This window comes from Apostichopus japonicus, chromosome 8 (assembly GCF_037975245.1).
Source record: "Apostichopus japonicus isolate 1M-3 chromosome 8, ASM3797524v1, whole genome shotgun sequence".
NCBI lineage: Eukaryota > Metazoa > Echinodermata > Holothuroidea > Aspidochirotida > Stichopodidae > Apostichopus > Apostichopus japonicus.
The window spans coordinates 19,888,962-19,907,132 of record NC_092568.1 but is presented as its reverse complement, the minus strand read 5'-3'; the positions used below and the strand labels follow the sequence as shown (position 1 = coordinate 19,907,132).

Below are 18,171 nucleotides of genomic sequence, written 5' to 3'. Positions count from 1 at the left end.
AAATACCCGCAATTGATAAAATAACCAAACAAACTGGATAACAATATTGAATTATTACGTCCTCGAGAGTGTGTTTTTCCACATTGTCGTACTTAGACTTTGAACAATAATCTAAATAAATAAATTAATTAAAATTATACATTGCAAATTGTATGGTCTGTTACATATTCAAGCATCTGCAGTTAATATCACCTGATTTAAGTAGACAGCAAAAGAAACCAATTGCAACGCATAGCTAAATTAGAAACATCTACGTTAACCGGTTTGGACAAAATGAACGGCATTTCTAAGCTCCGGAAAATTCACTTTATTTTTTCCGGGGCTGCCTTCACTACAAATAATTTAAACTTTCAACGCTCAAAACAAATTGTAATTTATAAAAGAAATCATCGATATTTGGCTTGGTGTTACCTGTCTTGCATACGAAAATATATTACTTCAGGTGGATAATTAAAAAGTTGTTAGGGTAAAAGTATACGTCGCCAAAACCGGAAAAACTTTTTTTGAGAAAAAGAATTGCTTATTTAAGAAACGCATTTCGACATTCAGGTTCAAGTTTGCTGTTACGTGGCAGTCCCTAAAAAGGTGCTCGATTGACTCCTCGTCAATTTTGCAAAAGGAGCGCAGTGGAGATACTGACTAAAAACAAAAGTCTATTGGAACTTAAATCCTGTGCAGAATCTGAACTGAAAGAATTGAAGCTTGGCCTCAGAAAGAGTGCTCCGAGGAATACTAAAAATGGGACGCGAGTCGTGCTCGGTAATTTCAACAAAAGTAGTTTTGCCACTTGTGAATGGCGGTAGGCAGCCTAGATATTTATTTGAGATAGAGTCGGTAACATAATTGAGAGGCTGAATAAGAATGAATACACCTTTCAAACAATGTAGAAGATGGATTTAAAGAGTTAACTTTACTACAACCAGACCTCCCCCATTAAATTGTAATGGCATTAATTAAGCCCCGATAGGTTGTAAACGGGAAAGCACGCAGCTGGTACTTATTTTCAAAAGCCTTAAAAGGCAGAGGAGCTCCGTTCTCGTCGAAGTGATCGCCCACAAATAAAATCCCCCTTTATACAAACTATTGTTAAAAACAACATCACCGTTAATGCATAAGTGAGAGTTATTCCACAAATATTCATCCCGAAAGATTCCGTGGGTAGCATATAAGTGATGTCACACCATGCCTCACATATTTGCTTAAAAAACCATTAGAAATGTTTGTGACATCAGATTTCTTACAGTTTCATTTAAAAACTAGTGTTTTACGAAAAGATAATTAGTAGAGATCAAAGAAAATTTTCCACGGTCCTTCCAAATCATTTTTATAATGGCGGATCCAGGTACACTTCAGACTTTTAACAAAACTCTCAATGTGAGGTACTTTTAAAACCCCTCACCTAAACAATTTATTATCGATGAACGTTTAACCTTGTCTGGATTGCCACGCCAGACAAAACAAAGATGATGTGTTCAACTTCTTTAAATTAGCTTTTGGCGGATTTGGAAGTATTAAAAACAAATATACTAGCTGGGAAAGCGTGAGGCTTTTAACAATAATTATTTTCCTTCCTACTGGTGTTAAATCTCTAGTACACCAAATACGTACACAAGTGTTTAATCTTGATAGTTTAGGAATTAAATTAAAACAAAATAAATCGTCGCCGTTATTAGTAAAGACACCTTTGAGATACAATAAGTTATCATTTCACTACTCTTAAACATTTTGCAGAAAAATGTTGAATTAGCGAGATACGATATCGTATATAAGTTGTCAATTAAACATTTTGCAGAATTTTTTTCAATTGCTCAGTTGGAATGAAGTGAACAACTGAACATTTTGCAGAAAAATGTTAAATTGGCTAGATACGATAAGTTGACAAATAAACATTTTAAAGGAAATTTTTCAATTGCTTAGTTAAAGCAACTGAGCAATCACAAAAATTTTCTGATTTTTTTTATAAGATATTATATTGTTATCTAAACACTTCCCTGAAAATGTTGACTTATAGGGTAAAGTATTTCTTAAGTTGATAGCACTCTTAAGCTTCCGTACATAACCAAACTAAAGATTTATTATGACAAGTTGAATATGTGTAACATGTCATTTGTAATACCGCGGTGGCATACCCAGGAAAAGTTGTCAAAGAGTGGGGGAGGGGAGGTGGGAGGTGGGAGGTGGGACGGATTCTAAATTTCCCTGACTTGTAAAATTGGGGCAAAGAAGTGCCAGAGGCGACTCAGTGATTATATAGGGACGAGCTATTTTATGGGGAATACATAGTACCCATATTAGGGTTCAAACCATGATTATACATACATTAAGCACTGTACATCTCCACATAAATAGCTTCCTAGGAGCTTAACGTACAGTGAATCGAGAGTTTGATTTCTTTAGGGAGGGGGTCAGTATGTGGGTAGGGAACTGAGGATAGACAATAATCAATGATTGTCATGGGCCTTCACTGACATTTTATATTTGGGTGTCACTATACTTTACCGTTAAGGACATCTAATATAATTTCACCTTCAAAGTTTTGAAAGAAGTGGAAGAGGCTAGGGGAAGTAACGGTTACACAGAGTAGCAGTAGTGATATAAAATGGGCACCCATGCTTAGTAATTGTAATGAGATTTGTTCTCAAGATAAATTTTTCTGCAACAATACTTTGATCACTCTATGGCAACAGAATTGAAAGTACACGAGACAGTTGGGATTCAATACTGGAAGAATTTTCATAATTATGTATATTACAGTATGTACATGTTCTACGATTACCATTTAATTTTTAAATGTATACATGCATAGGGATCGTGATGTATCTGAAATTACATTTAAGTTATATGATGTTATTTCACTATAGGAATATGTAAAATTCCTCAGATGAACGAATCTAGAACATTATATATGGGGACTACATAGTACCAAAATTAAGGTGTCATGGTTCAAATAATGATTATATATACGTACATGATTCTCACAGTACGTCTCTACATATATACTTTGATAGGACTTGTATATATTTCCAGTGAATCTAGAGTTAATGACTTTCGGGAGGGGGACAGTGTGGGTAGGGAACTGAGGGATAGGCAATAATCAATGATTATGATGCGCCTTCACTGACCGATTTTGGGTGTCACTTTACTTTACAATTATGGGTAACTAATACCATTTCACGTTCCATGTTATTCCATATGGGAATCTGACAAATTATTCGAATGAATGGTTCAGTCTAGAACATAATTTGGGGACTACAAAGTACAGAAAATTACGGTGTCGGTTCAAACAATGATTATACCTACATTATAATCATTGTACATCACTACATAAAATGCTTCCTATGACCTTAGCGTACAGTGAATCTAGATTTGTATTACTTTAGGGAGGGGGGCAGGGTGTGGGTTGGGAAATGAGCAATAATCAATGATTCTGATTCGCCTTCACTGACCGATTATTTTTAGGTTTTTCACTATACTTTACAATTATGGGAAACTAATACCATTTCACCTTCAAAGTTCTGAAAGAATTGGAAGAGGCGAGAGGAAGTAACGATTACACAGAGTAGCAATAGTGATAAATAATGGACACTAATGCTTAGTAATTTATATAAGATTTGTTAACATTAATTTCTCTGCAACAAAGCTTTGCTCTCTCAATGGCAACTCAATGGAAAGTAAAGGAGACAATTGGGATTCAGCCCTGGAAGATCTTTCATAATCATGTACATTACAGTGTGTAGGCTACAGGGGCAATAATTACAATTAAATATTCAGTATATGAATGGGTATCCTTGTGTATCTGAAATTCCATTTTAAATAGTTGTTAATAGGTACTTTAGTTATATCACATTGTTTTACTATGGGAATCTCTACAGTTATTCAAGTGAATGGATTTAGAACATTATTTGGGGACTACATAGTACCCAAATTAAGGTGTCGGTTCTAACAATGATTATACATGCATTAAGCACTGTACATCTCCACATAAATAGCTTCCTAGGAGCTTAGCGTACAGTGAATCTAGAGTGTGATGACTTTCGGGAGGGGGTCAGTATGTGGGTAGGGAATTGAGGATAAGCAATAATCAATGATTCTCATGGGCACGAAAAATTATTCTAATGAATGGATCTAGAACATTATTTGGGGACTACATAGTACCCAAATTAAGGTGTTAGTTCAAACAATGATTATACCTACATGATACTCACTGTACATCTCTGCATATATACTTTTATAGGACTTGTATACAATTGCAGTGAATCAAGAGTTTCATTACTGTAGGGAGTAGGTCATGATGTGGGTAGGGCACTGAGGATAAGCAATAATCAATAATTCTCATTGGCATACACTGACCTATTATTTTAAGGTGTCACTATACTTTACAATTAAAGGCATCTAATATATTATCACCTGCAAAGTTTTGGAAAACAAGGAAGAGGTGAGTAATGGTTACATAGAGTGGCAATAGTGATAAATAAAGGGCACTAATATGCTTAGTAATTGATAAAAGATTCGTTCAAATAAATTTATATTCAAGTTAGCTTTGCTCTCTTTATGGCAACTCAGTCGAATGTAAAGGAGACAATTGGGATTCAGCACTGATAGATTTTTTTCTAATCTGTATATTACAGTGTGTACATCCGCAATAATTACTATTTGATATTCAGTATTAATGGGCATCCTTGTGTATCTGAAATTCCATTTTGGAATATTCTGAATAGGTTATTAGGTTATGTAACACTATTACACTACGGGAATCTGAAAAAAAATATTCAAATGAATGGATCCAGAACATTGTTTGGGGACTACATAGTACCCAAATTAAGGTGTTGGTTCAAACAATGATTATACCTACATTATACTCACCGTACATCTCTGCAGATATACTTTAAAAGGACTTTTATACAAGTGCAGTAATTCTAGCGTTTGATTACTGTAGGGAGGGGGTCAGGATGTGGGTAGGGAACTGAGGATATGCAATAATGAATAATTATCATGGGCCTGAAAAAAAATATTCAAATGAATGGATCTAGAACATTATTATGGGACTACATAGTACCCAAATGAAGGTGTTGGTTCAAACAATGATCAGAGTACTGTTTAAACTTTGGAGTCCTTCTGTGTGACTATTTGAAGTTGCAACCCAAGCTTATATCTATTTCTGAGCTCACACATGCGCTTTTCATAGAAAACAAATCCTTGAATTAAAATTTTTCAGGCAAGAAACTAGGAAACCTTACATAATTATTTGTATACAGTACAGTGTGGGGGTACTGATTTTCATTTTGGAGTACTGTTTTAACTTTCGAGTCCATGTTCGTGACTATTTGAAGTTTGAAGTATTTAAATCCTTGAATTAAAATTTTCCAATTTTTACCTCATATTTCAGACAAGTAACTAGGAAAACTTACATAATTCTTGGTAAACAGTACAGTGTGGGGTACTGTTTTTATTTTTATTTTGGAGCACTGTTTTAACTTTTGAGAACTTGTTCGTGACTATTTGAAGTTGCAACTCAAGTTAATTTCTATGTCTGAGCTCAAATAGGTGCACATCTTACATAATTCTTTGTATACAGTACAATTTGGGAGTACTAACTTTATTTTGGAGTACTGATTTAACTTTGAAGTCCTTGTTTGTGAATATTTGAGTGATATTAAACAAGGATAGTAAAGTAGTACCAATGAACATTTATGAAGTAAATCTTCCAGGATGAAATTCCAAACTAAATACCTTAGTGTTTCTTTTTGCAGTTGAAGGGAATTTTGGGAAGCTGAAAGTGTATCAGTAAAAAAAAATCAATTTCAGAATCACTCATTCTAAAATGCCTGTTATTTTCATACTTCTGATATGACTGGCCATAAGTGAAGTAAGGACACCACATTCACATTCTTCATGGTCTTGTGTCAGAGAGTATAGATATTGAGCAAAGATGCATGATTTGCAATTTGCACTTAATAGGGAAACCCTGTTTGATTTTTTTCTTTTGGATGAGGGGTGGGGGGGGGGCAGTGGGAAGGAGAGTATGTATAGTCAGAGGTTCAATATTGACAATCAGTAATCATGCCTCTAGATGTAAAGCAAGTATATATTCAGGGCTTTGGATTCATATCAGAGAGATCTAGCAGAGTACACATAAATACTCAATGAATATATTAAGCCTGCAGAGCTATCCCCTTACATATATTGGATCATTAAAAGATATTTAACTTACGTGCTCATTTCCTGCAAAATGAAGGTCAGTCCTCATACCTTGCATGACACTGTGATCAGAAAATGGAGAATTTACTCTTTTTAAATTCCTATAATGATGAAGATTATTCAATATTTTATTTTAGGATGAGGATAATTGTAATCTTATGGATTAAGTTGTAATCTACACTGGAAATAAAATACTCAAGGTTACCTTCAAATAGTCATTACTTTCAAACTTAGACTGCCAATGTGGATAATGAATAAGCACAACCACAGTAGCATTCAGCTTAGTTAAGTTTTGCAAAATTAGAAAATACAGGCAATATCCACAGCATGTAATAATTTTTGGGGGGCCTTGAGAAAATAAAATAAAAATCAGTTTAATCATAAATGTCATTGGAAATGCTGAAAGCTGGCACACCGTTAATGCTACTTGTAACCATAAGCGTGTGGATCGTCAACCACGAAGGTTCAGCGTTACATGAAAACATAACATCCATCACAAAAGCTCAAGCGTTCGAAGGATTTCCGTTTAATAGGAATGACTTTGCATCACACTTTTCTGCACCCGTTTGAACAATTCTCTATATTTATTTATATGTATATGTATATTAGATCCTCCTGCAAGCATGAACTCGCGAAGAAGCCTCATTGGCTTATCAAAGCCGCGAGCCGACCGAAGTCAGTCTCTTACATTCATATTTAACGTCCATGATTATGAATTGTTAATTGTCAACAACTCTATAACTGGACGACATACATTAATCTGGGAGTGACTCGAACCAGGGACCTTATGATTGAAAGGCACCGGCGTTAACCACTGAGCTAACACTCCAGCCTACTATAATCGCTGGGCCGGTTATTCACCTTCTACATGACCGACGGAGAAGGGGGTTCTGAGGTGTGGATTTATCCGTCACTTTTTGTTTTTGCCATGTCTAAACATGTGTAATAATAACCCAGGCTGCTGTAATCATTGAACATTCGAGTCAACTTAACAAGTATGAATGCATTGCACTTTGATATACCGAAGTAAAAGCAATGCCCGGTTTCATTTCTACGAGGAAATTGACAAGTAGCTAACCGTCAAATTTGGCATTTTGTGGTTTGTCATAGGCCTACCAAAGTCCGTTGAAATTTTGGCATTTTCCTTAAAACTTCTACAAAAGGTCGAAAGTTTGAGGAAACACCGAAATCATTGAACAGTTTATTTGGACCTTTCGTTATACCCCCATACACTCTCCTACTTCATTGAGTACAACCTAATTATATCATAATCCCAAGGTTTCAAGAAAGTTGATATTTTGAGATTAAAATAGTCTGTTGAACTTTAAAAACGTTACAATTTCAAGGAATGAATCGAAATTTTTGGGAAATATCTGGACTGAAATCTGTGTCATGAGTGTGTCATTTTGTCAGGTCGTGATGACAAAGTGTTGCCAGGAGGTGCAAACATGGCTATTCCTTTAGCTATTCTTTTTCTCTTTTTTTCTTTTCATTTTCCTTTTTTTTTCCATTTTCAAGCTGAATTTACACACTTGACACTAAAAACATTGAAAGCATAACTTATTAGGTGCATGCTCAGAAATTCAACATGTTCGATCCACCATTCTTTTGGGAAGCCCAACTTTATAACGGAAAGTAGGTCCTGCAATACATAATAAATCGGTCTTTAATATTTTGATTTGTTCAAGCTATCACTTTTGTCTGTCAAAGAACTTTTAAGTTGCTATTTCCCTACAGGGTGGAATAAACATGTTCTTACCCTTTTTTTTGGGGGGGGGGGGGGAGAGTTGTTCATCTCTATCACATAGACACCTGTTAATGGTTGGGTGTGCTTCTGCTACCTTAACTAAGACTCTTCTAAGAAGATAATGGTACCGCTTGGAACCACATCGTGACCAGGTTTGCGTTACTTTACCAAACAAACGTAATACAAAAACATAACTGGATCTATCCACTAACAATTGTCGACGAATTTAATTTATAGTCGTCTGTTTTTCTCATTTGGAACCCATGAAAGGGGTTTTCGCATATAATCGTCCCTGGTCCTACCGAGGCGATACCATTACACGGTGCTTTTTCAGGGACCTTAAGTTTCCTCGAAGTGGTCGAGTTTGATTTCCAAGATTGCGAAACAAAATGCTAGCAAATGATAATGCAAAGGAGCCTCACATACGTACCTCAAGTAGGAGGATATTAATGTCCATGTGCTTAATGCCTCTTCGTCGTTATATAGTCATCAATTGAATGCTTGATACGTGTTACCGGAAGCACGTATAAAACGCTAAACGTTCACTGTGAATTCTGGACTGCTCACATAGCGTAAACATCTTGTCGTACAGGTTGCAGTAATATGAAAGCAAATGCACCACTTGAATGGCATTAATCTCTATCTATTGTTATACACTTATTTCGAATAACAGAAGATGTGGTTCGTCAATGAGTATCCATAGAGTCCATTAGTGTGTTACGTGTTGGACATAACGGGGACTACTTGGTATTCCAGTCATTTTTCAGTTTTCTTCGTCTATTCTTTTTCATCAGAATATAGTCCATTGACTTGTAAAACAAAAAGAATAAAGAACAAGGAATCCGATAACATTCTTCCGAAATCAAACTAGTTTTATCCTGAGACGTGTACAACGAATAGATAGACCGAATAGTTGAAGACATCCCCGAAGATCATGTATAGTATCTATTCCATTTCGAGGGGAATGGTTATACACACCTGGCGATGATCACACAGTCACAGTCTCGATGCAAGGGGACTGGGGTTGAGAGCGGATCAGACGTTCGGTAGTTTGGTTTTCGTGCCCAGGTTCTTTCCTGGGTGACTTTTCTTAAAAAGTATCCCCGGTATTCAATCAATGGGAGAATTATCGACAGATAGATTTTGCTGTAACTTGATAACTCTCTTAAATAATTAAATAATGAATAAGGCAGAATTTTAGTCTTGGTATGTTATAATACAAAGAAAACAGACAACTTTGAGTCCAATAATGTTTCTGTAGCTGTTCAAGTATTTTTCAAGATATGTATCGTTAAATATACTTAATTTCTGGAATATTCGTATAGGCTAACTTGATGGTGACGTCGGCTCCTCACTGCAGTTCTTATAGTTAATGTTAATCCGCTGTTTTTGAGGTCAACCAGAATATATTCGTTAATCTTCATATAAGCAACAGAGCACCTTTGGATGGCATTTAACATCATTTGTCCTTTGCAAATTTGTAATAAATTATAAACATGTCATTTGAGACCATATAATCTTAATTTGTGCCATTGAGTTTAGTACTGCAACCGAGGAACTACTCTGATGAGCTGTGTACTAATATAAAAGGTCCAGTCACTGTAACCAGTGAACCTCAACTGTTTAAAGGGTCATTTCTAAAAAACAAACAAAAAAGTAATGTGCTATACAACCCTAGCTAGACCGAGAGCAGTGGTTTCAACGGTCCACGGCATATCAAAGCTAATTTTGTTCCTGAAGTAATCAAAACAGAATACGGGGTATATTTTTTTGTGAATCTCAAACAAAGTTCTGGTGTATAGTTGTCTAAACCTTTGCCAAGTTGAACACATTTATGTCAAACAATGAGTTTCATTAAGCTCCTGCAAACCCTTGTGAACCTCATGACTGTTTGAATGTTTTGCTTGGCCTACCACAAATAACCCATTACAATAAAATTCATTCCACCTTTAGAGTGATAAGAAAGAAAAAACGGCTTATAAGGAATTCGATGGCGCTAGTTTGAAACAGGGTGTTTTTTAATATAAAATAATTATATGGCTCTTAAAGGCATCCGTAGATTCACTTTCAGGAGAATAGCGCCTCATCAGGCCACGTATTCAGTGGACGGTGGCTGCAAGCATGCCGGTCGCAGAGATGTCACCACCTCTGGCCAAAGGCAAGGATTCACGCACGCCACCTACTACGCTTCTGGTCGATTTGACCGACCCTCTGCGCATCCTCCCGGGTTCTTTTGCGACAACAAGGGAGACATGGTACGGGATCCTAGGCCACAAAAAAGCACCATCCCACAGCCAGAGGTATTATCGCCAGAGGCCTGTCTTGAACCCTAGCCACGATTTACACGACCGACGAGGAATGAGTCTTTCGTCACCCTCTATAGCATCGGCCACCACATCAGCTAGTAAATTATATGGTTGAATTAATATATGAAGACTTCAGCGAGGACTGATGAAAGAGCAAAAGAATTTTTAAACTGTATAATCATTGATGGAGTCGAACTCAGTTCATCAGGGTTACCAGACCACTGCTCTACCCTCTGAGCCATTTGACGAGTTAACTTTCTACGAGCTTAAATTGGTATTGTCGGTTGGATACAATCTATTGGTAACAGTGAACGACACTGCCTTCAACGAAATCTCTATTCATCCTGTTTTACTCTCATTAGAACAACGGATCTGAATATCTTTATTTACAAGAAGCTCACGCTTGTGTTTGTTTACATTGCAGCAAGCAGTAAGAATGTCCCTTCCTTACAAGACGTAAATGTACAATAGGCTTATGCCCCGATACTATCGATGACTCCGAAGCAAGCAGTGAAAGAAAAACGGATTCCGTGAAATCTTCTTATTCACAAACTGAGCTTGCTTAAGATTATGCTCGCAAGAGAGTTCTTGCTGTAAGTTGTCTCCCTTTTCAACTAAATTCTATGCAAACGATCATGAACTGGGATTAAGCCTGAAATTTCAACAAACAGTACCTATTCACATTTTAAGACCTTTTTGAATGTGGAAGGGACAATACTTATTAAGTCAACACGTTAACTACATGTGACTAAGCTTATATAGGGATCTGAATGGCTGGAAATAGCACAGTAATTCGAAACCCGAAACATAGTTCATAGGGTTTTGAGTTTATGCAAGTAATTTTGGGAAACACCGGGATCGGGAATTCGTCAACTACAAGACTTTGTTTAGTCCGCAAATGACTAGATGTGTTTATTTATCCTCTGAAACTGCGGTATTTGCGTGTATAGCCCCCCCCCCCCCCCCGAATGACTGTGTTCCCACACATACGAAGTGTGTATTTAGTTTAATACAAATATTAGAATCATCTTTATAAATATCAAATTTTGATCTATTATCAGCCAACGTTGTCTACAATTGTTGCATTTTGAAAGACTGAATGGCAATGAGGAAGGGACAGTGACGAGGACGGGGTTTGTATGTTTTTATAGCTAATATGTGCAATACAAGTCAACACTCTGACATGGTCTACTCTATCAGCAGCTAAAATCTCCATAAAGCATTAGTTCAGGTTTAAGCATGAAAGTTTTAAACGTAGCTAGGTAAATTGGGTAACCGTATGTAACCATGGTATCGTCCTGTATTAGGAACTGGTATTACCATTGGGTAACTCGCAAATGCGTCACGCTCACTTTATAAAGTTTGGCGCAAATATATCTTGTCATCAAGAAAATATCGTGAGAACAAGAGAGTAAAAAAATACGGTAGCAAAAGCGAGGACTGATGTAGAAGCACGAAATAGGGCAACGCATCAAAAGACCCCTCCCCCCCTCCAAAAAAAGTGAAAAAGAAAAAAGAAAAGAAAAGCCAATCCCTTAGGGATTTTCACCCAAACCATATTTTTCTTATGGATTTCACCCCATCATGTTTTTCGGTTAGCTAGGCCCCTCAGCTATCACAATCTGCTTGTTTGCCATTAAATTAATGGTTTGTGTGGCCACCAGCGCTGTTGCCATGGCAACACATTCATGAAAACTTGGAATTTTAGAATATGTCATATCTTTGTAATAAAATAACCTTAAAGCACAACGATAGTGTCTCAGTATATATATTTGAAGCTGCCCTGGTGAAACTAATCATAATCAGGTAAGTCATCCCTAGTTAGGGCTGCTGCCATGGCAATAGCCATGATGAAATTTGGACTTTGAGAAAAATATCATATAATATACATATACCAAAAATACAAACTAATTGTCTTTATACATTGATTTGTTTGCTGCCCGGTTGATTGAAGTCAAGATCTGGATCATTCAAGCAGTCAAGGTCTGGACAATTCATAATCATGGACGTTAAATATGAATGTTAGAGACTGACTTCGGTCAGCTTGCGGCTTTGATAAGCCAATGAGGCTTCTTCGCGAGTTCCTGCCTGTAGGAGGATCTAATATACATACATATATCCGCATACATACATACACGCATACACGCACACATACATACATACATACATACATACATACACCCATACATACAACCTGATGCTCATACATGCCGGTTACCTATTTATGACTACTTTCATGCCATTGTTTGTTGCCATTTTGACGAAAAGGTTCGGCGGGGAAGGTTGTATTTGCAGAACTATATTCCTTATAAACTTACCTTAATTCGGTCATCGTTGCAGGTTCATAAGCATAGAAGTATATGCGTTTTGTTCTCCATTTGCTACCGGTTTTTCAATGGTGAAAAATGATAAGAAAATCCGAAAATTATAAATTTTGGAAGTGTAGCAAAAGTTTATCTTTTTCTTTGGTCTCGCAAGAATCCTATCAACCTGTTATCGATCTTGCCCTTAACATGCTTAAGTGGCCCATGATAGATTTACAATAACTACCACAAAACAGTAATTTTGAAGCAGACATATTTTTCTTTGTGTTAGCACCATCAAATGTTGGGACACATTCGGCCGAACACCGCAACTATGTTTAAATCAATTTGAATAATTGGTCGTGAACAAATAAATAAATCGTTTCACTTGTTCGTTGTCAGGAGAAGCGACATTGACAGACAACTACTGTTACAAATACAGTTATATTCAGTAGTCGGTGGTGACTAAAAAAGGTCGCGTTTATACGTGTACACACTATAATCAATTTTATTAGTCGTTAGTAGCAGAGCCATATACATAGAGTGGTTGACCTATCCGGTTGTAAACAAGATGGCTGTGATTCGTCTAATCGGATAACGTGATAAACACGTGCCTTGTTGTGACACCAGAAACTCAACTAGCGCAAGCAAGTGCCGGGCTGCGAATTTGTATTTCCCAGCGCGGTAAAGGCCAAGATTTGCATACCTCGCTCCCATTGGCTGGCCTCCGTATGCATAAGCTTCATTACAATAGCAATAATCAGCAGCTGCACAGAATCGCTCATCACATACCACTTTTTGCAAGGCCAGTTTGCTACACTCAGAAAAGAAAACAGACCAGCAGCAGAACGTACGCGTTTGAGTATTCTATATATATATATATATGTATGCAAAGTCTATGCTCAAGAATAAGAGTCTATCAGTTTAAAATTTATTTGGATAAGTAATCCTTACCTTCAAAGAAGAACAGCTACTATAATGAGACGTGTACACTAACAGTCTATGGTCGCAGTATTGTTTTACGAACTTATGGTTGTGCATGTACACAAGCAAGTCCGCGCAAAAGCAAAGATTTTTTTTTTAATCAAAGTGCACCGGTATGTACATGTACATACACACACGCGTACAAAGCATGCAAGAACTTCCCAATTTGAAAAATTCAGCATCAAAAGTTCATGACCCAGCCAATGAGAAGCAAGGTATGCAAATGATGGCCTTTACCGCGCTGGGTAAAAAATCACTACCTGGCGGCTTGGTACGGCACTAACTACCGTACTGATATATATATGTATATATATATATATATATATATATATATATATATATATATATATATATATATATATATATATATATGTATATATATATATAATAATAACATGTATATATATATATATTTAATATATAATAATAATATATTTTTTATATTTAGTTATATATATATATATAATATTAGTAAAAATTCTATTCATTATCATTGATGAAAGTACATAAATTTGTCAGATATACGTAGCTATTTGTTGCATTTCAATTAATAACCATACTGCATGGTGCACACACACCGAACGGTATATTTGTATCTGTCTAAGAATTAAAGATAATGTAGCATTTAATTTGAAATATTAATTTTGTCAAATCGAAGATGGAACATATATAGTCTAAGTGGATCAACTAATGCTGGTATCATAACAAAATATTCAGAATGCATCGTCAGTGATAAAAATACATAAATTTGTCAGATATACGTATATTGGTTGAATTTTATTTAATAACCATACTTCATGGTAACAAACACGCCAACGGTACGTTCGTATCTGACTAGAATTAAAGTTAATGTAGCATTTAGTTCCAAATATTAATGTTATAAAATCGAAATGTTTAAATATAATTAGAAAATCTGTTCTATATCATTTACAAAACTGGCTGAAGTGGAACTGAAAACATGGCAACATCGACTCATCTTCTATCTGCTACTGATTATGTTGTGTTTGTGTTTCTTTTGATGATATCGGCCTTCGTTGGCCTCTACCATGCAGCCTTTAAAGGACGTCAACGAACATCTAAAGAATATTTCTTAGCTAATCGTTCCATGCATCCGTTACCGGTGGCCGTATCCCTAGCCGTTAGTATTGTTTCGGCAGTAACGTTTATCGGTACACCTGCTTTAAGTTACGTCTATGGTCCAGCCTTCTGGCAAACAATATTTGGTCGCATACTGTCAGCAGTTATCGTCAGCTTTGTTTTTTGCCCAGTTTTATACAATTTGAAAATAACAAGCATTTATGAATATTTAGAGAGACGGTTTAATAGAATTGTGAGATACATCGCGATGTTTATTCAGCTTTTGTCGACTTTGTTGATACTCGGTGTGGTCGTTTACGCACCAGCATTGGCGTTGAATGCTGTGACTGGTATCAGTTTGTTTGGATCGATCTTGGCTGTGGGGATAATCTCGACATTCTACAGTACCATTGGTGGGATCAAAGCCGTTGTCTGGAATGACGTCATTCAGGTGAAATTAACTTAAAATACATATTTCGGTCACATTAATATATGCAGGGAAATGGGGGAAAGAAACTATCCTCTTTACAGTAATTAGGCATCTTGTCTAAGATATAAGGAATTATTGATGGGTATTTTGTAAATTTGACCAGGGGAAATCTAGACGACAATGTTTGGATCAACAATGGGAAAGCCTTCATATAATTGTGTCTACAAAGTAAAGGTACTTGTAAAAGGCTCGTCGCTAAATAGTAAACTGATTTAAAAAATTGTCGGCAAAACCATTTTCAGGCATAAATCCGTGTATTTGGTGCCATTCTAACAATTCTTATGCTCCTATTCTCTTCTTTCTTTTTCTCGTCACCAGAGCTCGATAATGGTGATCGGTTTCATCCTTATTATTATTGTGGGATGTATAAAGGTCGGTGGAATCGAAGAGGTTTGGTCCAGGGCAATCGAGGGAAACAGAACATTCGCTTTTGACTTTCGTCCAGATCCTACCATCAGACTATCCTTCTGGAGTACTTCTATTGGCGGAATATTTCTTGTGTTGACGTATGTGGGAACCAATCAAAATCAAGCTCAAAGGTTCTTAACCTGCAAAGATTTAAGGAGCGCTGAAATTGCAACATTTTGTGGGATATGTTTAGTGGCAGTACTGGAAATGTTAGCAGTCTTGTCGGGTATTGTAATTTATGCTTTCTACTTCCGGTGCGATCCTCTTAAAAATGGTTTTATTGCAAAAGCTGATCAAATTGTACCTTTCTTTGCAGTCGAAGTATTTAGAAGTGTTCCTGGGCTCACAGGTCTTATTGTGAGTGCGGTCTGTAGTGCATCCCTAAGCACCATCTCAACCGCTATTAATGGCATTGTAACTGTGGTAGGGGAGGGAGGAATTAAGAAATTATGGCCGCAGCTTTCAGATGCAAAGTTTACTAAAATAATGAAAATGGTATCAGTTATTTGTGGATTAATGTTCATGCTAATGGCAGGATTTGCTTCAGTCGCAGGCAGTATGGTCATTCCGCTCGGTCATGGCCTTATTGGGGCCCACGGAGGTGCTGTGGCAGGCGTGTTTTTGTTAGGAATCCTAATACCATGGGGGAACACAAATGGTGCTACAGCTGGTATTATCACGGGAGCCCTTATTGGTACTTGGATTCTAATAGGAAGTGTCATATACCCTCCTATCTCCACCCCTCTCCCTTTATCGAATGATCGTTGTCCTGTTAACGATACATTCATCTTTACGACCACCACAATGACTACCCTAACTGCGTCTGATTCCCATTCAATAGCTACCAACATGCCATTTGACATGGAAGACAGCCGTACCGGTATAACAAGGCTTTACTCCATCTCATTTTTTTATTTCGCTGTGGTATCTTGTCTGTCGAGTTTGTTCGTTGGAATCGTAATCAGTCTGTTGTTCCCTTGCAAAGACTTGGTGGACGCCAATTTGTTAAGTCCTTTTGTAGTTGAGGCTTGTCAGAGGTTACCGCAAACTCTTCGCGACAAGTGTCCCATTCGCTTTACCGATAACGACGTAAGAGAAACTAAGACAGTTGACGTAGCTCTGTTGACAACCCAGCTATGAATGTTGTAGATTATGGCGGGTATCACAAACATGGATTTCACAAGGAACGAGGGTGGGGTTGGGAGCATCATAACATGTTCTAATGGTGAGATGATCCATGTAACAGGACGGGATGATAATTTTTTAGGCGGTGTGTTCATCAACGTACAAGATATATAATTTCGTGATATAATTACTTCAATTAATTTTCTATCTTACTTTGGTATATAGTCGAACCACGAGTTTTCCCCTTGTGCTATTTAAGTTGATTGTAATAAATTGACGTAAACGGGAACCATAGATTTGTACACCTCAGAAAATATTAATTTGGGTCTATATCTTTATGTTTTTCAGAAGAGTCAGTGGTAAAGTCTGCCATTCGTTATAGCAACCCAACATTGAAATGATTACACATTAACTATTGAGAACATTGTATTCTATATCCATGTTCGTAACTTTAGATTTACAAATGAGAGATCTATAGTAGTCTGTATATAATTCTGTCCTCAGTAGTCTCCGTGTACCTAAACCACGATGTATATACGCACGGTCCTTTCTTGAAATGTTTCAAAAGACAGAGCAAAGTGAAGAACAAAGAAAATTCTTTCTGTTTTTCTTATTGTCTGTATTTCAGTCTAAAATATATTAGCCCTCAATTCCAGTCCTGTTGTTAGGCATTACAGAAAAAAATGACGTATATTTTGTTATGAATCGTAGATAATTGCATACACAAGTACACGATATATAGCAAACACTTCAATATATGAAGACTTCCATATATCTAGCTATCTCATAGTCACAACTTGTAATAAACACAAACATTTTAACGACACAGGTTTTCTCATTTTCTTATGATATTCGTGAAGTGTTGTGAAATTGTTGTTAACGACGCAAATCGCACACAAATGTTTCCTTTTTGCTCATTTTTTTTCTGGAATGCGTTTGAGATTGCAAGCAACGATGGAAGGTGATATGCTAATTTTGTTGTTGTACATACACAACTTGTAAACACAAACATTACTAGAAACCTACTAATTCCATGATCGTGATTGTTGTAAGCTTTACGATTTTCTCTTTATTGGTGTCTTATGTCTATGTTTTATATCTTCTTTTGTCTTTCGTTTCTCTTTATCGTTTTCACATTATCAGTGGTGAAGTGCTGTGATGTTGTTGGTACAAAATGGTTTTAGTGGAATACATTTGAGATTATTAGCAACGATGGAAGGTGCTATGCGAATTTTGTTTTTTTATTGAAAGGTATGAGATCCTTTAAACCCTCCTTACCACACCTTTTCCTGGGCGACCCAAATTGACCAAGGTATGTCTACCCTCAACCACCCCTACCCCGACTACCCCTCTTGTCAGACCTGCCTCCAATAAATAATTAAAACACCGGAAATCATTCGAATGGTGTTTGTGATGAGCAATTCCGCACCAGAAGTGTTCCATTCACAATACCGCAGCCAAACAAAGAATCCGTAATAATAAAGGAGCATGCATCGATTATATTCACTTATGACACCAGCAGCTTCCAAAATA

General features: G+C 36.6%; 1 protein-coding gene across 1 annotated transcript; it reads left to right on the top strand.

Moving 5' to 3' along the window:
* The first annotated feature begins 14,483 nt into the window (after positions 1 to 14,483).
* Positions 14,484 to 17,912, top strand: LOC139971435 (sodium-coupled monocarboxylate transporter 1-like). Its single transcript, XM_071977908.1, has 2 exons — positions 14,484 to 15,066; positions 15,424 to 17,912. Exons 1-2 carry the CDS (start codon positions 14,497 to 14,499, stop codon positions 16,651 to 16,653), a joined length of 1,800 nt encoding a protein of 599 aa, XP_071834009.1. The 5' UTR covers positions 14,484 to 14,496; the 3' UTR covers positions 16,654 to 17,912.
* Positions 17,913 to 18,171: the final 259 nt, after the last annotated feature.